The sequence below is a fragment of the Anguilla rostrata genome, chromosome 17, assembly GCF_018555375.3.
Source record: "Anguilla rostrata isolate EN2019 chromosome 17, ASM1855537v3, whole genome shotgun sequence".
NCBI lineage: Eukaryota > Metazoa > Chordata > Actinopteri > Anguilliformes > Anguillidae > Anguilla > Anguilla rostrata.
In genome coordinates this window covers 25,616,405-25,639,976 of record NC_057949.1, presented here as the reverse complement: position 1 = coordinate 25,639,976, position 23,572 = coordinate 25,616,405, and the positions used below count along the sequence as shown (strand labels likewise).

General features: G+C 50.8%; 1 protein-coding gene across 1 annotated transcript in view; it reads left to right on the top strand.

Moving 5' to 3' along the window:
- Positions 1 to 1,403: 1,403 nt before the first annotated feature.
- camsap3 (calmodulin regulated spectrin-associated protein family, member 3) overlaps positions 1,404 to 23,572 on the top strand; it is a 29,685-nt gene continuing 7,516 nt past the window's right edge. The window contains exons 1-12 of the mRNA XM_064314211.1: positions 1,404 to 1,943; positions 11,731 to 12,002; positions 17,123 to 17,263; positions 17,747 to 17,815; positions 18,403 to 18,435; positions 19,272 to 19,410; positions 19,683 to 19,822; positions 20,269 to 20,362; positions 20,603 to 20,654; positions 20,745 to 20,800; positions 20,904 to 20,973; positions 21,414 to 23,298. Coding sequence (XP_064170281.1) covers positions 1,799 to 1,943; positions 11,731 to 12,002; positions 17,123 to 17,263; positions 17,747 to 17,815; positions 18,403 to 18,435; positions 19,272 to 19,410; positions 19,683 to 19,822; positions 20,269 to 20,362; positions 20,603 to 20,654; positions 20,745 to 20,800; positions 20,904 to 20,973; positions 21,414 to 23,298 — 3,096 coding nt within the window. The 5' untranslated portion in view covers positions 1,404 to 1,798. The remainder of the gene's footprint in view (positions 1,944 to 11,730; positions 12,003 to 17,122; positions 17,264 to 17,746; positions 17,816 to 18,402; positions 18,436 to 19,271; positions 19,411 to 19,682; positions 19,823 to 20,268; positions 20,363 to 20,602; positions 20,655 to 20,744; positions 20,801 to 20,903; positions 20,974 to 21,413; positions 23,299 to 23,572) is intronic.

Here is a 23,572-nt window from a genome sequence, read left to right as displayed (position 1 = left end):
AGGCAGCAGTGTTTTTGTCAACATTGCCTGAGGCAGAATGGGCCTTTATAGCAGACTCTTCACTGGTTTTTTTCCCACAGCACCAGGATATAACCATTTCTGGAGCAATTTTGTGCAAGAATCATGCCATGCATGCCATGGTATTTGACCAGATATTTATTCTGTTGTTAAATATTTACCTTTATGCACTAACAATGCCGGATAATGCTCTGAAACATGGCTACTGTGCACTGTGGTGGTATGTGATACATATTGCAGCGTGGTACCTGATATTACACAGACCTATTAGCTACCTTGTAACTCTGAGGTTGGAGGTTAAACTTCCAGGCGTGGTATCACCCTTGAGCAAGGTGCTTTACCGGAATTGCTTCAGTAAACGCTGAGCTGAATATATGGGGTTCATGAAAATTGTCATTTATGTAAGTCACTCTGGAGGAGTGTCTGTTAAACGCCAAAAATGTAAATGTGTTCTAAAGTAAATTAAATCAAATTAAATTAAATACAGAATAAAATAATCTACCACTCACACTTACCGGATAGTTGGATACAGAGGCTATTTCCCTATGGACGTCCTGGCAGTCCTACTTCCGTTCCTAGCAGATAATTGTTTATAGGCGTCATACTGCGCGAGATTCTCCAGTAGTCTAATTTACCAGAGTGGGATCGGCAGAAGTCCTAAACACAGGGAATGTGACGAGCCGTCCGCATGGGATTGGGATCTGTGACTCTGTCCGGACGTTTCGCAACACACGGCATTCAAAGACATCCACTGTTATTTATTAATGTCTGTGTTTGACAAGCATTGGCTCCACAAATTATCTAGATTATTTACAGCGGGGAGGAGGGCTACGGGCGGCACTGTAAGAGGGCAATGTCCAGTAGTCAAGGTCCCAGTGTGCGCGAACGGAAAATTCAGATATTTGGTCACCCCATCACCCCGGACATGCGAGAGGAGGTTTTAGGTAGCCTACTGAAAAAAAGTGAATCCTTAGTTAATCCTTGTTCTAGTGTAGTTTTGTGCGTAGTCTTCAGACACTATATAACAACTACGCATAATATTATTTGTACCTCTTCCGGGCACAGCCACCTATTATTTCTGGAAATATTTAAAAAATGCGGATTTTTTTTTTCTTGACATGGCTGAATGCCACATACGATTACATTGTTGCAAAACGTGAAAAACAATAGGCTATTGTTATGATAAAACTTAATTCATTTCTCACGAATGAAACTAACTCCTTGGTGTATGTGTGTTTTTCTGGTTTGTGTAACACATGGCCAGTTTTACCTGTACTGCACCTGTCTCATTGGGCAATTCACCTGCGTACCTGCTGGTTACGTTCACACGCTCTAAAGCCCGCCCATTCTAGCTGCCTTCCCCTCACCCTCTAACATGATTGGACATTGACGAAATGACTGACGTGAATGTAGAGCACCTGGAATTTGGTCGGTCAGCTACAGTGCTGTGCTCTCCGCGGCTCAGAAAACACGCTACGATGGGCGTATGGCAAATCCAGGTCAATATATAATATAGTTTTTATACTAACGCCGACGGGGCCTCGCCTCTACAACAGAGATCACCTTCTCAACAAACGACCTCGCACTTCAAGGACCGAAAAGCCACGGTTTTGGGTGTTTCTTCACTAACGTTAAGCCGACTGAAACGCCAACACACTCGTGCTCTTCTGCTTCAGTACTCTGGGATACGAATAAAATGACCGTTTGATTATTCTTTTTCGTCTTTCGCCTCTACCTCCTCTTTCGGTTTGTCATCCATTCCCCTCCCCTCGGCCAGTCCATGGATTCTACTATGGTGGATTCAAATGCGACGAGGAGGACTCTTGCGGTCCCGGACGTAAAACCATCGGATCAGTACGATTTTACTCGAGCCAAAATATGTGCTAGTCTGGGATGGCTTCTGGCGAAAGCGTACGGAACTGCAGGTATATGTGTCTATACATTTTTTAAAAATTCTTTTCAACGTTTCTCAGTCCCAGCTCCCCTTTTCTCGTCTGTCAGTTGTAATGAATAGCGCATGAAGGTGAACTGCACATTCGAGTGTGGACTCAGCGATTTCTGGTACACAAAGACCGTAGAGGTAGGCGAGCATGGTTAGCTCAGTATTTTAAGCAGAATAACTGCCCTTGCTCTGTCTCGGGACGTAAAACTATGCCAAACACAAACACACTTAGGCTACGTACTATCACAAAACGCTTTCCCCCTTCATATTAGTTGACAGATTGGGATGATTGTAGCTGCGGCTGTGAAATTGCATATATATCTATATTTTTTCCCACTGTTGCTTGTGTCGCTATTGTGAGGAATGTATTACGATTGAATTTAGCTAAGCCGATTTGTCTCATCTCAGTTGTCGCATAGCAAAACGACAACACAGTCGTAATGACCGCTAAAGGCAACTTATTTCTCCGAAACATTAAAGAAAAAGGGGTAACTATAGATATATGAAATGTGACTGTTCTGTGTTGTTAAGAAATTTATTTTGGGGATGCGCTGATGTAGCCTAATTCGTTAAATGTGATGTGTTGAATTAAGACCCCTGTGCAATTGCTTCATGACCCGTAACGTTAGACGTTTTTAAACGCTAAGACTAGGCTACCCTGGGATGCTCCCCGTAGCCCGAATTAACATTGGAATTATGCTGATTTGTAATTCCATACAGTTAGCTTTACCGATAACATTGTGAGTGATTAGGTTTGAAAGGCCAAAATAGATGCTAAAATCGCTAACTTAATGTTTATTTAAGACGTGTGCACAGAAACCAACGGCCTTGGACCAGGCTGCTGACTAATCAGTTAGCCTACAGACTAACTGCACACCCACCTGGGGAATCTTCGGGAGAAATGAACGCCCACAGTAAATCAAAATGGATTTTGATTAAGACACGAATTTTCAGAAACCTACACGAGCACGACTCCACATCTGGGTGGTTTACAGTAATAGCCTAGATTGCTCAATGGTCGAGCTGTCATCTATAGTCGTTGCTCGGTAGCCTATTGCGTTTCCTTGAGGTAGGCTAGGTAACTGATCGATACGGCGGTCAGGATTCAGGATTTGTTGTCATGGTTGCAGTTCAGATTAGTCCCGATGGGCCACGTTGTTGGTATCGGCCACTTCTCATTAAAATGTCACGTGGAGAGACACACTTGAGTCTTAAGGTTTTCCTCCTCTTTCTTGCTTGGAAACCTGAGGACGAGGAGACTAGCAAAACAAAACCCTTTTGTCTCCGGATTCACAGAGACCGTGGAATCTGTGTCACCATTCTTTTTATGCAGACGGTCTTCAATGCCTGCATACCTTCCAACACAGACGATTATACCTGAAACCCCAGTTTCTATTGAAATGGAAATCGAATGTCCAATCAATATAATGAGCTGGGTAAACTGGGGTTTCAGGTATAATTGTCTGTGTTGGAAATGGAAAGTATGCAGGTATTGAAGATTGCTTGCATACAAAATAATGACACCTTAATGTCCTCACCCACCCAACCTCGCCCCACATCCCAAAAAAACAGGCCGCATTTGTTCACCTGCGATTCGTCCGACCTTTTCCCCCGTTGTGGATTTCCAGTAGCAGCAGCGCGGACAAAAGCAGCCAGCCCAGGCTGCGTTAAAAAACAGACTTTAAAATGGGCCTATTGTGTAAAGTTTCTGAGACGCTGTTAATTCCGCCCGGCTGCATTCCGCCACTTCCTTCATTGAAAATTATGTTTGGATTTGGAAGTAGCAACGGGCGCTACCACACCAGTGCTTGTGGAAGTGGAAACCGCTCAGTCCGCACGTCCTGTTCTTAACAAAGGGTGAAATAACTGGGGACCGTTAATATTCAACCGACGAGACGGCTCGCGCATTCGCCAGAATGTACTGTATGCAATTATTTCACACTAAATATAGACTAATCGTATGATGTAAGCTATTCCACGTTAAACATGTTCTCTGACCGAAGTGTTTGGAAATACTGCGGCTCTTGTCTGTAGCCTAGCGTTGTGCTGCAGCGTTCCCAGGTGTCAAGCTTTGGGCGCCGGAGTCCTAGCCTGCTCTATGAAACTTAATTTGCTTTCCAGCCCTGTTAAGTGGCTTATGCTCTTGAGGGATGAGCATGTTAAAGCGATCTATGGATCAATGATCCATTTATTTAAAGCGTGTGTTTTTGGAAGGGGAGATGCATTTGGAGCTTTGCCCATGTACACTGTTAGACCTGGTCATTGTGTGGCATGCTGGACTTGACCGCAGTAGCCTGGCTGGTTTGTGGGTGTGTGTCTGTCGCTCTGACGATGGGGGTGGTTTGCCTGTGCTCAGCTGGTGTGGTTGCACAGCTACAGTTAAGAGACCTCTGGACAGCAGTGCCTCTCTGACCAGGCAAAGCTCCCTGATCCGTCCAAACCAGATTAGTGTGAGTCCAGACACGCTGACTGAGTGATCGGTTCAGAACACAGTTATATCACTGGGCGACGTGATGAAATCATGTGTGTGTGTGTGTGCGCGCGCGCGTGTGCATGTGTGTTCGGCATGCATGTGTGCGTGCGTGCCTGTGTGCGGGTGTGCATGCATGCATGTGTGTGCGTGCATGCGTGTGTGCGGGTGTGCATGCATGCGTGTGTGTGTGTGTGTGTGTGTGTGTGCATGCATGCGTGTGTGTGTGTGCGCGCGAGAGTGTGTACCCTTTCCAGTGCTCGGATTGCTTTTAAGGCTGAAACGGATAAAAGGACGTCTTCCGTGAGCCGTGTCCCTAATGTTTGCTCCTCGTCCGTCCTTTTGTTTCTGCCCTCGTTTCATCAGCCGCCTCACACAAATCTCTCTCTCTAACAGTCTGAAAGGCTCGACCGGCCGAAACGCTCAAATCGCAGTGAACAGACTGAAGGGTGTACAGTGAGAACAGGAGTGGAACCCGTTCCCTGCTCAGCACAGCACAGCACAGCACAGCACAGCCTAGCCCTGTCCAGTAAAGTTTAGCGCAGTTCTGAGCGATTGTGTCAGTTTACGTTTGAAAACATAATAGTTGTTTTTCACTGAGTCCTGGCTGGCAGGCCTGTTGGTCCGTGGGGGGGGGGACTTCTGAAAGCAGAGCTGTACGTAGATCCCCTGTCTGAACCTGAACCTCTCTCCTTTCGCCCCCTCCCACTCCGCACTCCTCCTGGCTCTCTGGTCTCCTTTTGCTTTGTGTAAAGGTGATCCTCTCTCAAAGAGCGGGTGTGAACCTGCACTCAGTCTCTCTCTCTCTCTCTCTTTTTTGTGCTGCTCTGCCTCGGACTGGCTAGCACTGGGGCAGTGAAGACTGCACAAAAGCACAGACACCTGCAGCATGCATGCTGCTAAACAGACCCTTAAAGTCACAGACCCCTGCACTGTGCATGCTGAACCACAGACCGCTGCAGTGTGCACACTGAACCACAGACCACTGCAGTATGCACACTGAACCACAGACCACTGCAGTATGCACACTGAACCACAGACCACTGGACTTTGCACACTGAACCACAGACCCCTGCACTGTGCACACTGAACCACAGACCCCTGCACTATGCACACTGAACCACAGACCACTGCAGTATGCACACTGAACCACAGACCACTGCAGTATGCACACTGAACCACAGACCACTGGACTGTGCACACTGAACCACAGACCCCTGCACTATGCACACTGAACCACAGACCCCTGCACTATGCACACTGAACCACAGACCCCTGCACTATGCACACTGAACCACAGACCCCTGCACTATGCACACAAAACCACGGACATCTGCTCCACGTGTGCTGCAACAGACACTTAAAATCACAGATATCTACAGTATAGGTGCTGAACTCCAGACACCTGCACCAAACACACGGAACCAGACACGGAAACTGCACCATTCCCACGGCAGTACTGACACCAGAACATGGTGTCTGTGCTGTGGCACAGACACACGATCCCCAGACATCCGAGGCACTGAGAGAGAAACGTCCCGTTCTGTTTGCTGCACCAAAGCTCCTCTCTGGGGAGGCTGTTCTGGATAATGGTATGCTTGTGTGTGTGGGTGAGATGTAGGTCACGTGACACAGGTGTGCTCCCAGGTTGTTGACTCTGAGTGGTTGTCTGAGAAGGATGTGTAGTAACGCAGGTTCTTAGAACAACATCCCTCTTTCATATGTTGTGACAAAGCCACAAAGCTAACAGAAGGTTTAACATTTTTTATTTTTTATTTGAAGAAGACTGTTGATCCTATCCTAAGGGTTAAAGGTCACAGGGGAATTCCCGCTCCATCTGTAGCAGAGTGGATAATGATGTCTTGCTGGACTTGCAGAACGATTAATGATGCGTGTACATGTACAGTGCACATACAGTGAGCTCCGTAATGTCTGGGACGTAAACATGTGTTCTTGATTTGGCTCTGCACTCTGAAATTTTTTGATTGCAGTTCCTTTTGGCCTCCACATTTTGCTCTAGCCATCACTCTGATACTAGTGAATTTTGGTCTCTTCTATCCAGAGCTCTGCAGGCTCTTTTAGGTGCTAGTTGCCTAACTCTAACCTGGACATCCTGTTTTTGCAGCTAACTAGTAGTGCATCTTGCAGTGTAGCCTCTGTTGTTCTGAGGTTTTCTGTAGACAATATTGACTGACACATCCACACTGTGTTTCTGATCTGTCGGATGGGTGTTTGAGGGTTTTTCTTTATTATGTTGAAAATTCTCCAGTCATCTACTGTAGAGGTCTTCCTTGGTCTACCGGGCCCTTTGCAAATTCTGAGCTCATCAGTGCTCTCTCTTTCTTCTTAAACTTCCAAACAGTTGATTTTCGTAAGCCTAAGGTTTTGCCAGTTTTTTTTCTTCATATTTCTCGGTCTCATAATGGCTTCCTTGATTTCCATTGTCGAAACTTATGTTGACAAACGTCAATAGCAGACTGAAATGCAAATCATAAGCCTAGAATCAAGGCTAGAAGCTGTCGTATACCTGCACTAAGAACACAGCTGACTAATCAGAAACACCTGTGAATCCATTTGTCCCAAACATTATGATTCCCTGAAATGGGGGACTGTGTAAAAAGTGCTGTAATTTCTACAAGGTAAATCCAAAATGTATAGAAGTAATTTTTAATAAAATCTGAGAATTCATACTTTAACCACATGTCAATTGATTACAAATTCAAATTGTGTATTACAGAGACAAATCAAAAAGAAAAAAAAAGTCTGACTCAAACATTATGGAACTCACTGTTTACAGTCAATGGTATAATCTCTGCTCCTGCAGTCCAGCAGCTGTACTGTCCCTTTAATTGAAACCAGGAAGTCTTAATGTTCACCATTCCTATGACAACAAGAGTTCCAGCTCTGGCACAGTGAATGCACAGGGGCGGAGTTTAACCCTGCAGAATTCTCGCCAGCAGAAAATTCCAGCGAACCCGCCTCGTTCAGCGTTAATCCCGCTTGCTCTGCGCCATTGTGAACGTCTGCTGCTGTGTTTGTGACGCTGCTGGCAGGCCTAACTTAGCTTCATCGATTTATCGATTTAACGCAATAACCTGGTAATCACTGGGCCTGTGTCCCACTCAGCCAATCAGAGGGGCCATCGCTGCCGTGGCGACTGAGGGCCTGTGTCGGGTGTGTGTACAGTGCATGCGTGAGTGCCCGTGCGTGCACGCATGCATGTTACATGTGTTTGTCATGGTGTGTTTGACAGTGAGCGTGAACTTTGACCCCCTGCTTATCTGAGAACCCAAAAATGGGAAGCGAGGCACAGCTGGACTGAGTGTGTTTAGAGCAGGTGGAGGTGCACTGTGAGTGTGTTTAGAGCAGGTGGAGGTGCACTGTGAGTGTGTTTAGAGGAGGTGGAGGTGCTCTGTGAGTGTGTTTAGAGCAGGTGGAGGTGCACTGTGAGTGTGTTTAGAGCAGGTGGAGGTGCTCTGTGAGTGTGTTTAGAGGCCTAGGTGGAGGTGCACTGTGAGTGTGTTTAGAGCAGGTGGAGGTGCTCTGTGAGTGTGTTTAGAGCAGGTGTTGAGGTGCACTGTGAGTGTGTTTAGAGCAGAGGTGGAGGTTTTGCTTCTGTGAGTGTGTTTAGAGGAGGTGGAGGTGCACTGTGAGTGTGTTTAGAGCAGGTGGAGGTGCACTGTGAGTGTGTTTAGAGCAGGTGGAGGTGCACTGTGAGTGTGTTTAGAGGAGGTGGAGGTGCTCTGTGAGTGTGTTTAGAGCAGGTGGAGGTGCACTGTGAGTGTGTTTAGAGCAGGTGGAGGTGCACTGTGAGTGTGTTTAGAGCAGGTGGAGGTGCATGGAGTGTGTTTAGAGCAGTGGAGGTGCACTGTGAGTGTGTTTAGAGAGGTGGAGGTGCACTGTGAGTGTGTTTAGAGCAGGTGGAGGTGCACTGTGAGTGTGTTTAGAGCAGGTGGAGGTGCACTGTGAGTGTGTTTAGAGCAGGTGGAGGTGCACTGTGAGTGTGTTTAGAGCAGGTGGAGGTGCACTGTGAGTGTGTTTAGAGCAGGTGGAGTGATGGGTGTGTTTGCAGGTGGAGTGCACTGTGAGTGTGTTAGAGCAGGTGGGCAGGTGTTTGCAGTGGTGCACTGTGGTGTGTTTGAGGAGGTGGAGGTGCCTGTGAGTGTGTTTAGAGCAGGTGGAGTGCATGTGAGTGTTTAGAGCAGGTGGAGGTGCACTGTGAGTGTGTTTAGAGGAGGTGGAGGTGCACTGTGAGTGTGTTTAAAGCAGGTGGAGGTGCACTGTGAGTGTGTTTAGAGCAGGTGGAGGTGCACTGTGAGTGTGTTTCAGAGGTTCCTGTCCTAAGTCTTTCATGTTTTATGACTCTGTAAGAGGAATCTAATATAAAACATGATATATCCAAGGACACGCTAACTCTAGTGCGTTGTGCTTCTTCAGTTTAAGCCTATCTTTAGTAATGCACAGTAACTATGTGGTGTGTTACTTTATCTGTTGATAAACAGGCATTCATATTCTGATCCAAGTAAACTGTTGAATATGAAATGCTTTGTCTGTACTGGGTACATGCATGAATGCATGTTCTTTGATACATTGAGCTTGAAATCGCTCGGCATTGGAAAGCTCTTTTGTGTTTGAGACCTGGTGCCTGGTTCATAGTTGTCCCTGGTATTTAGTGTTTTGTACTGAACACACAGTCCTGTCATTTCAGTTTGAATGTTGTACTGAACGCACAGCGCTGCTGTTTCAGTGTGAATGTTGTACTGACCACACAGCGCTGCTGTTTCAGTGTGAATATTGCAGGTGTTGTATATCTGAGAACACAAAGCAGGCCATTCATTCACTGGCCTGTCCTGTAGGGAACTGAAGGCTCTATCTCCCTCATCTCTCTCATTTTGCATCCTGCTTTCCATAAGTCCGCTTTCACTCTTAACCCAATGGAGCAGTGACTCAGTACAAAAGGCCAGTGTGGAGAGCCACAGGATGTCTGCAGGTACCGAGGTGTAGGCGTCCACAGATGGCCACAGGTTGGACATAGAAATGCGAGTGTAGATGACCGCAGGTGTAATGGTGGAGTTGTTGAAAGCCACAGGTGTATAGGTGGAGTTATAGAGGGCCACAGGTGTATAGGTGGAGTTGTAGAGGGCCACAGGTGTAGAGGTGGAGTTGTAGAGGGCCACAGGTGTAATGGTGGAGTTGTTGAAAGCCACAGGTGTATAGGTGGAGTTGTAGAGGGCCACAGGTGTATAGGTGGAGTTGTAGAGGGCCACAGGTGTATAGGTGGAGTTGTAGAGGGCCACAGGTGTAGAGGTGGAGTTATAGAGGGCCACAGGTGTATAGGTGGAGTTGTAGACGGCCACAGGTGTAGAGGTGGAGTTGTAGAGGGCCACAGATGTAGAGCTGGAGTTGTAGTCGGCCACAGGTATAGAGGTAATGTTGTTCTAGAGAGTCACAGGTGTAGAGGTGGAGTTGTATAGGGCGATGGGTGTAGAGGTGTGATAGTAGAGGGCCACAGGTGTAGAACTGGAGTTGTAGAGGGTGATGGGTGTAGAGGTGTGGCAGTAGAGGGCCACAGGTGTAGAACTGGAGTTGTAGAGGGCCACAGGTGTAGATGACCGTAGGACTCAACCAGGTAATATTCCCAAAGCTGTTCAGAGTTCCTGACAGTGAGAATGCAGTCTGTAACCGACACAGCTGCACTACAAGCAGGAGGAGAAGCGGTTACACAATCACGGTGTTAGCACGGCTAATTGTCACAACACGCTTTGCCGACCAGAAAACATTCTATTTGCATATATTTACGAAGGGGAAAGTGGATTTTCCAGTTACTAAGCGAGGATGCGCTCTGAACGCACACTCACGTCTTGTTTTGGTTGTTTTGAGCGGGAGGGAGAGCGGAACAGGCCGTGCGCAGACGGGTCACAGGTAGCCGGCGCTAGGGGCGGGAGAGCGGGCTGTGGGCTCCCAGGGCCCGGGCTGCAGCCGGTGTGTGATGGAACTTTCCCTGGGCCTTCCGTCACTCGAGCGTTCTGTTTGAGTTTCAGTGGCGTGTGTTTAGTTTGTCCACAGGTGTAATATTTAGGGCGGGTTGTTTGGCTCTGACGTGGCCGAACTGGTTTTTCAGCACGAGTGTGTCAGGTGTGTTTGGAGTTCCTGCCTCGGGTTCGTTCAGAGTCTGCCGTGTGTCCCTGTAGTGTGATTGGGGCTGTGTGTACCTGTAGTCTGATAGGTGCTGTGTGTCCCTGTAGACTGATACAGTAGGTGCTGTGTGTCCCTGTAGACTGATAGGTGCCGTGTGTCCCTGTAGTCTGATTGGGGCTGTGTGTCCCTGTAGTCTGATAGGTGCTGTGTGTCCCTGTAGTCTGATACAGTAGGTGCTGTGTGTCCCTGTAGTCTGACGCCGTGCTGTGTGTCCCTGTAGTCTGATAGGGGCTGTGTGTACCTGTAGACTGACTCTGCTGTGTGTCCCTGTAGTCTGATGGGGCCTGTGTGTCCCTGTAGTCTGATAGGTGCTGTGTGTCCCTGTAGTCTGATACAGTAGGTGCTGTGTGTCCCTGTAGTCTGATAGGGGCTGTGTGTACCTGTAGTCTGATAGGTTCTGTGTGTCCCTGTAGTCTGATAGGGGCTGTGTGTACCTGTAGACTGACTGTGCTGTGTGTCCCTGTAGGCTGATACAGTAGGTGCTGTGTGTCCCTGTAGTCTGACGCCGTGCTGTGTGTCCCTGTAGTCTGATACAGTAGGGGCTGTGTGTCCCTGTAGTCTGATACAGTAGGTGCTGTGTGTCCCTGTAGTCTGATAGGGGCTGTGTGTCCCTGTAGACTGACGCCGTGCTGTGTGTCCATGTAGTCTGATAGGTGCTGTGTGTCCCTGTAGACTGGTAGGTGCTGTGTGTCCCTGTAGACTGACGCCGTGCTGTGTGTCCCTGTAGACTGACTCTGTGCTGTGTGTCCCTGTAGACTGATAGGTGCTGTGTGTCCCTGTAGACTGACTCTGTGCTGTGTGTCCCTGTAGTCTGATAGGTGCTGTGTGTCCCTGTACACTGACGCCGTGCTGTGTGTCCCTGTACACTAACGCCGTGCTGTGTGTCCCTGTAGACTGATACAGTAGGTGCTGTGTGTCCCTGTAGTCTGACTCTGTGGTGTGTGTCTCTGTAGACTGACGCTGTGCTGTGTGTCCCTATAGACTGATAGGTGCTGTGTGTCCCTGTAGACTGACGCCGTGCTGTGTGTCCCTGTAGTCTGATAGGTGCTGTGTGTCCCTGTAGTCTGACGCCGTGCTGTGTGTCCCTCCCCTCTCCCTGTAGAGAATGTTCCGGAGGACCTGCGAGACCCCTTCTACACCGACCAGTACGAGCAGGAGCACATGAAGCCGCCGGTCACGCGCTTGCTGCAGTCCTGCGAGCTGTACTGTCGCGCCTACGGCCGGCTGCACGCGGCCGGGGCCCGCCCCGAAAACGCGGGGCCCTGCCGGGACGCCGCCGCCCTCCTGAGCCTCCTCGCCGGCCGCGGCGCGTCTCCTAGAGACCAGGACGCCATGGTGACGGAGGCCGACCTGCGAGGCAAGCCAATCAGAATGGTGAGAGCCTTCGGGCCTGCCGGTTAATTTTCCTGTGTGATGTCCTCGTTAGATGGAGAGCGGCGGTGATCAGCTGGAGAGTTTAAAAGTGCTTATTTGGGGGGTGGGGTTAACCGACGCAAAGATTGTTACCGCAGATGAAGGGGGTCTGGCTGAGGGGGGAGGGTGTGCTTTTGCGGTGGGCAGAGATTAGAGACGTACGACCCTGCTGCCGCTGCCGCTGCCCCCCCTCCCCTCCCCCGCCAGACCACACCCCCCAGGATTAGTGGAATCGCACCATGTCACGGCTTAAATGCGTGCTGGACCTGGGGGTGGAGCATTAGAGTAATGGAGGCTGTGTGGCAGTATCGGAGGCTTGCTGAAGCGTACAGTGTGTGTGTTCTCTGAGGTGCTGTGAGTTCGTGGTTTCAGACTGAGCTGGCCGTTCTGTGTTCCTGTAGTGTAAGATGGAGGCGGGCTCGGGAGTCTGTTCCTGCTCAGACCCGGGCTGTTGCTGCAGTTCTTCAGACTCGTAATGACCTTCAGACTGAAGCACCCTCTAATCAAATTGACCTTGACCGTGCCAGGCATGCTGGGAAAGCTCTCTGTGCCGAGTGGGGTGGGGCTGAGCGAAGGATCTTTGCTCGACTGGCACGGTCTGCTGTTCGTGGTGGTTATAAACAGTGCCCAGATACCAGATTGTTGTCAGTGTCAACACTGCTTGATGGTTTTTATTAGCGTTCAGGTGGTGCTGCCTGGCTGTGGTGTGTTATCTGCGCTTAGACTGGTGCTCTCTCGCTTCCTTGGAAAGTTGTGCTGTGATAAATGTGCCTGGCAGCTGTGGCCTGGCTGGGCTGTGATACCTGCACTCGGCTGGTACGGTCTGGCTGGGCTGTGATATCTGCACTGGGCTGGTACGGTCTGGCTGGACTGTGATATCTGCACTCGGCTGGTACGGTCTGGCTGTGTTGTGATATCTGCACTCGGCTGGTATGGTCTGGCTGTGTTGTGATATCTGCACTCGGCTGGTACGGTCTGGCTGTGGAGAGAGGCTGAAAGTGGGTCAGTGCTGAGCATGAGTTCTGCCCAGAACCGCGGACTCCTGCCCTGCACTGACTGGCATGTTAAATCCAGCTCCCCGTCCTCTCTCTCTCCATCCCTCTCTCTCTCTCTCTCTCTCTCTCTCTCGCTCTCCTTTTCTCTCTCCCTCACTCCATCCCTCTCTTTTTCTCTTTCCTTTTCTCCTTCCCACTCTCTTCCTCTCTCTTTTTCTCCTTCCCACTCTCTTCCTCTTCCTCTTCCTCTCTCTCCCTCTCTGTATCCCACTCTCTTCCTCTCTCTCCTTTTCTCCTGCTCTCTTTCCCCATCCCATCCCTCTTGCTCTTTCCCGCTTTCTCTCTCTCTCTCTGTTTACTTTGTTTTTCTGCTCTTCCCCCCTCTCTCCAGTAAACGAGGGGGGTTGGGATGCTTCCCCCACCTCCTCTCGATGGGCAGATAAAGCTCTGTGCAGATTAGAGTAAATCTGCTATGCAGACAGCGCATCGTCTCAGCACAGACAGCCCCTACTGACCCCCCCCCCGCCCCCCAGTACACGCCTGGCACACGCCACTCCCACACAGCACACGCACTCTTACACGTGCCACTAACACTCGAGCTCCAACATCGCTTACACAGTATATGTCACATACGTGTCACAAACATATGTTTACTCAAACATGTTAATCTCTTGCGCACATCACTAACACACTTGCGTACAGTGGTCAAACCATATCCAATCAATCACCTGTTGACCCTGTATTTTAATTAAAATTTTTAAAAAATAATAAAATTGCCTTATTGGGGGTGCAGTGCGATTATTTCCGAGCTGGAGCAAAATCCGAGTTTGAGTTGCATGAGGCCAGAGGTGAAAGAACTATCTTGCTTTTAAAAGAATGTCTGCTGAAGAACCATTTGACAGATGTGTTAGTAGCCTGAGCAAACGCACCCTTGTGTCAGTGATGATGCTGTGGCTCTTGTGGCAGTTTGAGGGCCCGAAAACTGAACTTCAGGCAGCTCATTTCTCCTGGATGGTTTCTCATTCAGGCCCAGATCTAATCAGATTTAGGTTCAACGAGGGTTTTTTTCCCACTTTGTTATTGTTTAAACAGTGCTGAGGAGGTCCCATAGCAAGCGTGTTTACACACAACAGCGCTAACAGTCAGGAGCAGAGGGGTTCTGGAGGCCACAGTTGATGACCCATAAGGTTAAAAAATGCAGGCTGTGTTTTGGATGCTGTGTACAGGTTAAGAGCAGTGTAGAAACAGCAGTTTGCAGGAGCGTAGTGAAGCTGTAGAGAGATTAGCAGAGTCGTTTGTGCTGTGTAGTGGTTCTGTGTGTACGGAGCACGCTCAGTGGCTGCACAGGCAGGAGGGAGAAATGCTGGGCCGAGGGTTGTGGTGAGGTGCATTGTGGGGTGGATCGGTGGGTTGTTACGGGCGATTTGGCAGCCTATTCGTGCTCATTATTCCTGTGTGCGCGCTCTGTCTCTCTCTCTCTCTCTCTCTCTCTCTCTCTCTCTCTCTCTCGCTCTGTCTCTCTCTCTCTCTCTCTCCTCTCTCTCTCTCTCTCTCTCTCCTCTCTCTCTCTCTCTCTCCCCCCTCCTCCCTCCCTCCCTCCCTCCTTCTCGCTCTCTCCCCCTCCCTCCTTCCCTCTCCCTCGCTCTCTCTCTCCCCTCCCTCTCTCTCTCTCCCTCTCTCTCTCTCTCCTCATTAGAGAAACTTGTGATTTGGCTTAGTGAGTTCAGCAGGCCCAACGTGAAACCCATGACTCTCTTACACACACACACACACACGCACGCACGCACGCACGCACGCACGCACACACACACACACATACACAAACACACACTCACATGCACACCCACATACACACACACACACACACACACACCACACACGCACACCACACACACACACACATACACAACACACACCCACATACACACACACGAACACACACACACGCACACCCACACACGCACACCCACACACACACACCACGCACACGCACACACATACACACTCACAAGCTCTCTTAAACACAACCTCATTAGAGCACAAGTGCCCAACATGGCATGTGTGACTCAGTTTCTCTCTCTCTCTCTTGCATATCAGTTATAGAAACAGGGTAAATGAGGTTCTCTTTTTCTCTTACTCACTTCTTTCCTGTCTTTCGCTCAGGGCTCTTATTACCTGACTCAGCCTTTGCTCTTCTGTTTTCCCCATCTATCATTTCAAGCCTGTGTGTTCATTTAAGCACACTCAACTTCCCTCAGACACGCTTACAAAAAAAATAAATAATACATTTGGAGCCAGCATATCCTTATATTTTAAGTTTTTGATTTTTTTTCCTGTTTTTTTTTCTATTGTGTTGGTTTACTTTTCCATCTTTGATTATTATGTATAACTAGATTTGTATCTCTTTTTTTTACTGTTAAATAAAGGAGAATCAAAGGTCTTTCTCTCCCTCTCTCTCTCTTTTTTTCTCTCTCTCTCTCCCCCTTCTGTCTCCCTCCTACAGCATACTGTGACAGTTTGTTTGTGAAATGTGGTGTGTGTGTGTGTGTGTGTGTATATGCATATACATGTAGGGTTATAATTTGGTTTAATACTGAATGTTGTTGCTGGTGTGTGCTGCAGATGGAGTGGGCGGGTGGAGTTCAGGCCTGCCTCTGTAGCTTAAAGAAGCAGCTGGAGAGGAATTTGGGTGTTTATTGTTTGTTCTGTTGTGACGCTAAACGGAGAACACCACTACTGTGTACACACACCACAACACACACACACACACACACACACACACACACACACACACACACACACACACACGCACACGCACACACACGCAGGCGTATGATTCCTGTGGTTTGTGACATAAAGGACAGCTCAGCCAGATTTCTGAGGGTGGCATGTAGGCTACAGCATGAGTCTCAGCACATGAGTCACACTGGGATATGAGCGAGGAATCGGTGAGAGAGAGAGAGAGAGACAGACAGAGAGAGAGGGAGAGAGAGTGGGTGTGCAGAAGAGGAAGCACAGAGTAGAGATTGATCATTACCTGTTTCACTTAACAGTGCTGTGTTTGTGTATGAGAGCGGGAGGGATGGAGGGAGGGAGGGATGGAGGTATAGAAGAGAGAGGGGGATGGAGGAGAGAGAGAGACGGGCTTTAACAGGTGATCTTCCACCTCGTGGAATGATTCATCGTGGGCACACGCTGACACACACATGCAAACACACCTGCACTCAGGTGTGAAGGATGTACGTCTGACTGTACACACACACACACACACACACACACACATACTCTCACACATGCACACACACACACACAAGCATACACTCACACTCACACATGACATGCACGGACACACAGACACACACAGCATCTTACTGCTGACTCAGTTTGTCTCAGTGGGGGACTGAGGACACCTAGTGGTGGCTTTTATATTTTTCTCTCCACTGTGGCCTGTTTATGTTGGAACAAATAGAATGGCAACCTTCATCCCAGCTCTCTGCATGAGCCAATGGGCATGTCTCTTAAATGCGTGTGTGTTCTTAATTAGTCAGTGAATAGTCAGCTCTAGCTGCGTTACTGATCTCATATAATGAGCAGCGTGGAACTGATACTTGTGAAACTTCTTGTCATTGTCGTGATTTGTACATCAGTCATCTTTACGTGGTACTCCGTAAATAAAGCTAATTGGAACGTCGTTACAATGTGTATTTATCTTGAAAGAACGTACACACCCATTTCAGTTTCTGCAACAGTTTACTGCAAAGCAAGTGTGTACTATGTCTATGAGATGTTGAACATAGATTTGATAGGAATTGTATTAAAGTGGTAAATGTAAAGACCAGTTTTGTTGAACATGAAAGAACTGTAAAAAAAAGTTTATTTATTTATAATGCAGACAAACTAATCTTTATGTGGTATGATTATTACCAGACCAAACAGAAACACAAGGATTATGCTGAGTACAGTGACGTGAACTAGTGGTTTGCTCCTTCTTTTAAATGTGGGTGAAGCTTTATGTTGTGGCCTGTTCCAGCGCTGACTCCTCCCCCCCCCCCCCCTGCCCCCCCCTCTCTCCTCTGCTTGGTTCAGAGTGCCCACCTGGCAGTGATTGACTCACTGATGGCGGTGGGCGCCATGGAGACGGTGAGCACAGCGAAGATTCCGCGCGGGGCGGAGCAGCTGGGGAGCAGGGCAGGCTGGGAGAACGCCCTGCTGTACTGGGTGAATCGGGTAGGTTTCGCGAGCGACGCCCGCGTGCTGGACCTGTGGGTGAAGCCCCGGCCATTTCCTGTTTCGGGGCGTGTGGAGTGGGTGGGTGTGGCCTTCTTGTGGTTTTTCTAGGCATTAAACTGGTTTGGATAGTTATCTCTAAATTCATATATGTGTGTGCGCGTGTGTGTATGTGCGTGCGTGTGTCTGTCTGTGTGCGTGTGTCTGTGTGTGTGCGTGCATGCGTGTCGGTGTGTGCGTGTGTCTGTGTGTGTGCGTGCATGCGTGTGTCTGTGTGTGTGTGTGTGTGTGTGTGTGTGTGTGTGTGTGTCTGTGTGTCTGTGTGTCTGTGTGTGTGTGTGTCTGTGTGTGTGTGTGTGCGTGTGTGCGTGTGTGTGCGTGCGTGCGTGCGTGCGTGGTGCGTGCGTGCTGCGTGCGTGCGTGCGTGTGTGTGTGCGTGAGTGTGTGTGTGTGTGTGTGTGTGTGTGTGTGTACGTTTTACAGGTGAATCAGAAATTGAGGGATATCACAGAGAGTACGGCCAGTACAGACCTGCAGTCCAGCCAGCCTTCTGTGAGTGTCCTCCACACACACACACACACACACACACACACACACACACACACACACACACACACGCACGCACACAGACAGACACACACACACACACACACAGACACACACACACACACACACACACACAGACACACACACACACACACGCACACACAGACACACGCACGCACACAGACAGACACACACGCACGCACGCAGCCTACTGCGCGCTGACGCATCGCACGTAGCAGCACGCACCACACACACACACACACACACACAGAGACACACACATCAGACACACACAACACACACACACACACACACACACACACACAGACACACACATATAACACCCACACACACACACACCACACACACACACAGAGACACACACATACAGACACACACACACACACACACACACACACACACACAGCACGACTAACCCTCCCTCCCTCCCTGTCTGCTTAACCTCTGAATCTTTACTGTCGCACTGAATTCTGCAGTCTTTTCTACAGTAGCACATCTTTAACACTACTCTTTCTCCTCCTTTTCCCTTCTGTTTCCTATTTTTCCCTCAATCCTTTGCTGCTCTCTCACAGTGTCCTTCCCGTTGGTACTGGAAACTGGTCCCTGTAAGTCTGTGTCCTGTCTTTCTCTCTGTTCTCTCCTGGTCCCCACAAGACCACAGTGGTCCCCACAAAACTTGTTTTGTCTGAGATATGTAATAATGTTATAATGTTACACACAGCGTTTTGTATTTCTGGAAACTTTGAAGTATTTCTTACACTGTAATCACCTTCAGTTCCTGACTGACAGAAGGATGACAGGGATAATGGAAGTTCTACATGGGCACCCCATTCGCTAAAGCTTAGTTTGTGAGCTTCTTTCAAACATGAACTGAGAAGAAACATCAAATTTCCCTTTCCACACACTCTGTGACATTATCTTTCATTAACAAACACATACAGACATATACATGTCCCATACACACACATTCTTTGACTTGTTTTGGCAGAAGTGGCCCTTTTTAAATCAGGCATGCTTGTTGCCATGCTAGTCACTGCAGTGTGAGAATAAATTCTTCTTCTAAAGGTTACTGATTGATTTTTATGTTGTGAGGTTTTATCGAGGCATGGATAGGCTTGACAGATTTTAGTTTGTAGCAGTCATCTATTTACCCGTTTGATATGTACAGGACACATCTATGTTTGCGTGTGTTTGTGTTCTTTTGATTGGCTGTTGTGTGTGACCACGGTGGCCTTGTTCTGTTAGGTCCTCCCACCAGTAGGTGTCAGTGTGCAAAACCATGTCCCGCATTTCCTGTACTGCTAAACTCTGCCTTAAATTTACTTCACAAAGCTGCCCTTCCAGGTCTTCACAGCAACCAAACGTAACTAAACACTAATGAACCAATTAACGCTTTCAGTAATTCTTTTTTCATTTCTCTCTCTCTCCCGCTCGCCCTCAGGGCCGGTATAAGAAGGATAAGCTGCTAAACCGGCAGGCCTCTGCGTTGCCGTTGGTAACGGGAGTGAAGGACCTCTCGGATGGGGTTGTCCTTGCAACTGTCATCCACTTCTACTGCCCAACCCTGCTGAGCCTGGAGGGTAAGGGTGTGTCCCACTGTCACTGCCACGCCCCCTAGCTCACTGTCACCACCCCCCCACCCCCACTGTCACTGCCACCTCCCCCCTCCTTCTCTCACTGACACACCCCCTACCTCATGACCACGCCCCCTCTCTCACTGCCACGTAATAGAATATTTACATATTGCATTCTCAAAGGATTGTCCTTTGAACTCTATATGCACATTAATAGATGAAGAGGGGTTTAATTCTTTCTCTCTCTCTCACTCTCTCTCTCTCTCTCCCTCTTTCAGAGGTTTGCGTGAAGGACACTATGCTGGAAGCAGACAGCATGTTTAACTTGCACCTTGTGCAGAAGTTCTGTGACACTTTCTTGGACAACTGCTGCCCCCTAGTGTTGGAGGACCTGCTGTACAGCCCGCCAATTCTCAGGGTATGGGAAGAGATTCAGTCCCCACTCTCCACCAAGCATACTACACCCACATTCTGCACCCATACACCCCCCTCACACACACACACTGTAACCAATACAACCCCTCACACACACTCTGTACCCATACACCCACAATATTCCAGCTCAGTGTACCATTGCACACATTCTGTGCCCACAGGGGCCCATATATTCTGCATCTTTGTGTCTGTGCTTTGTATTTCCTGTTACCTAATGAGGAAAAGTGTGTCTGTAGGTCTGTGTGGCTGTACGTACTCATGTAGTGCAGGCGAGATTAACAGTCTCTTCAGAATGTTAAAGGTTATATGGTAATTGTATGAATTGTTTGTGTGCTGGCTGCTTGACTCCGATGTATGGTTGCAGGACTGTGTTTTTGCGTGTGTCCTGGTCACGTGACTCGGTTTCTGTCTTCATTTTCATGACCGCAGGTGAACATCATGAGCTTGGTGGCGGAGCTCCTGCACTGGTTCGAGGTCTGCAAGCCAGACTTTGTCCAACCCCTGGAAGCCCTGGACCTGGCAGGTGGGTGGAACCTTGGTGTTATATGAATGGAGCCTGGAACATATGTGGGTGGGGCCTGGAGAAAATGTGGGTGGAGCCCACTATGTTTAGAGGTGTAGGATTGGTTCAACCTGCCTGGGCATCAACCTGGCCTCCTTTAAGGGTCTACTCTGCTAGTGTGTCAGTGGAGGGAGCCTTAGAGCTGCCACAAGGTTAGCCTGGTGTTAGTCTGACGTTTTTTAAACGTTTGTTTTTCCACAGATACCTCAGAGCTGAGCAACTACGCGATGCCCAGCGGCGGGACCAACAACAGGTAGGGCTTCAGGCCTGCGCTTCCTGCCTGTGCTCGCAGTGCCTTGTGGGTGTTTGCGCTGTACGTTTGAACTTCCTGTCTCTGTTTCAGTGCCCCTCCTTCCATCTTCAACCAGCCTTTCCTGCCTATCTCAGCGAGCACGCCAGGTAACAGCCTAGAGTGTGTGTGTGTGTGTGTGTGTGTGTGTGTGTGTGTGTGTACGTGTGTATTCACCCTTGCATTTGTGTGTGTGTGTGTCTGTGTCCGCAGGCTCCATTACACAGTCTACCTCATTGTCAGATGTAGGAACAAGCCGAACATGGACCAAGAAGCCTTTCAGGTAGGCCCCTTCGTCCCCCTCTTCGTCTTCCTCCTCGCAAAGAGTCACACTACCTCTCTGCCCCGATTGTCACAAAGCCTATGTAGTTATTTCAGGCATAATTGCAAAATGGTGAAATTTACAGAGTTTGAATGTTCCATAATAATAAACATAAGTCCACCCACTTTTTTTTTTAGGAAGTTCTATTTTTGTTAGACATTATGACACAGCTTGCCTAACTGGTTAACATCTCTCTCTCTCTCTCTCTCTCTCTCTCTCTCTCTCTCCCTCTCTCTCTCTCTCTCCTGCACCCCTTCCCTCTCTCTCTCTCTCCTGCACTCCCTCTCTCTCTCTCTCTCTCTCTCTTTCTCTCTCCTGCACTCCCTCTCTCTCTCTCTCTCCTGCACTCCCTCTCTCTCTCTCTCCCTCTCCCTCTCTCCACCCCTCTCTCCTCCCCCCAGTCGTCCGCTCTCAGGGGTATCCTTCAGTATTCCCTTCGGCCTGGACAGCGATGTGGACGTTGTCATGGGCAACCCGGTGGGGGCGGTGCCCCGCTCGGTCAGTTCGGACAACCTGCCCCGTGTCCCCTACAGCCCCTCCGAGGACCTCGCCCCCCTGGTCGGCAAGACCCCCGGGGCCCCCGTCCCCCACAACGGGCCCCTGTCCCAGCAGCGCGCTGCCTGGGGGGCCCAGCCCAGCCCCGCGCCGCACGGGGAGGGGGCGGAGCTACCCACCATCGAGGAGGCGCTGCAGATCATCCACAACGAGGCCAAGCTGGAGCCCCGCCTCCACCCGGAGGGCGCGCCCGACGGCTTCTACCTGCACTCCCCCGACGACTCCGCCCACCTCAGCAGCTCCGCCCCCTCCCGCGCGGGGATGCTGTACCGGCCGGGCGGGGCCGCCCGGGACCGGGACCGGCACGCCTCCGACGGCTCCCGCGACGACGACTCCGTCCTGCGGGACGGCAGCGTGGACTCGGACGCCTCCGAGGACCTGCCCAAAGCGCAGTCCAGCCCGACCACGCCCGCCTCCACCCGCTCCGCCCCGTCCACGCCGGGCTCCTCCCGGGGGCGGGACCAGCCCGACAGCGGCGTGAAGATGACCAGCTTCGCCGAGCGCAAGAAGAAGCAGCCGCCGGCCGCGCCCGCCGGCGTCGCCCCGGGCGACGGCCCCGCCCTGAACACGGAGGTGACGGAGCTGGGGGCGCGGCTGGAGGAGAGGAGGCGGGCCATCGAGGCGCAGAAGAAGCGGATCGAGGCCATCTTTCAGAAGCACCGCGAGCGTCTGGGGAAGAGCGCCCTGCTGCAGCTGAAGAAGCAGCAGGGCGAGGGCGGGGCCAGCGAGGGGGGCGGGGCCACCGAGGAGGCCGAGGAGGACCAGCGCAGGCTCTCCCTGGAGGAGCGGCTGGCGCGCATCGAGGACGAGGAGCTGCAGGACGAAGGCCCCGACATGGCTGGAGAGGAAGGGGCGGAGCCTCTGAGGAGAGAGAAAGGGGTGGGATCGGGGGAGGACGAGTCGGAGGACAAGGGGGCGGGGCCGAAGGAGAAGGGGGCGGCGCCGCTGGGGGACTATAACAACGCGGTTTCGCAGCTGTCGGCGGCACTCAGCTCTCTGAAGAGCGACATGCAGCGCCTGTCCCTGCAGCAGAACCAGCTGATCCGCAAGAAGACCCCGTCCGGCAACAAGGCCTGGGTCATCCCCGCCAGCCCCAAATCCCCCACGGCCGCCACGCCGCCCCCCCGCCTGTCCCGCGAGTCCACCCGCGACCTCCCCTCCCACTCCCCGTCCCCCTCCCGCAAGGCCAGCTACGCCACGCCCCCCAAATCTCCCCAGGTGTCCCACCGCCGGGCGCAGTCGGCCCCCCCCAAGAGCCCCAAGCAGGCCCACGGCCGGCAGCTGGACCTGCGGGTGCCCCCCCTGACGCGGGTGCTCACCCCCTCGCACAACGTGGACAGCATGCCCCGCCTGCGCAGGGTCACGCCCGGGCAGTGCCAGGTGCAGACCACCTCCACCTTCAGCATCGGGACGCCCCGCCCCGCCCCCGCCCCCGCCCCCGCCCAGGACAGCGCCTCCGAGGCGGGCTCGGGCGAGGACCTGGAGCTGGAGGGGGGCGCCCTGCGGACGCCGGGCGGGGCGGGGGGCAGCTCCGGCGCCCCATCCGAGTGCTCCTTCGAGAGCGACGTCCCCGCGGCGTTCGGCGGGAACCGCGGGAGCCTGATCGAGATCCCGCTCGCCTCCCTGCGGGGGGGCCACGCCCACGACCCCGACGACGCCGACGCCTTCTCCGACTCCATGAGCGACCAGATGGAGCCCGACACCAGAGGAGGGGTCGGCTTCTTCTTTAAGGTCCGACACGCGGTCCTGTGTGACTGTCTGTCTGTAGTGCGTGTGTGTGTGTGTGTGTGTGTGTGTGTCTGTCTATAGTGCGTGTGTGTGTGTGTGTGTGTGTGTGTGTCTGTCTGTAGTGTGTGTGTGTCTGTCTATAGTGTGTGTGTGTGTGTGTGCCCGTGTGTCTGTCTATAGTGTGTGTGTGTGTCTGTCTGTATGGTGTGTGTATGTGTGTGTCTGTCTGTTTATGTGTGTGTGCGTCGTCTGTCTGTCGTAGGTGTGTTGTCGTGTG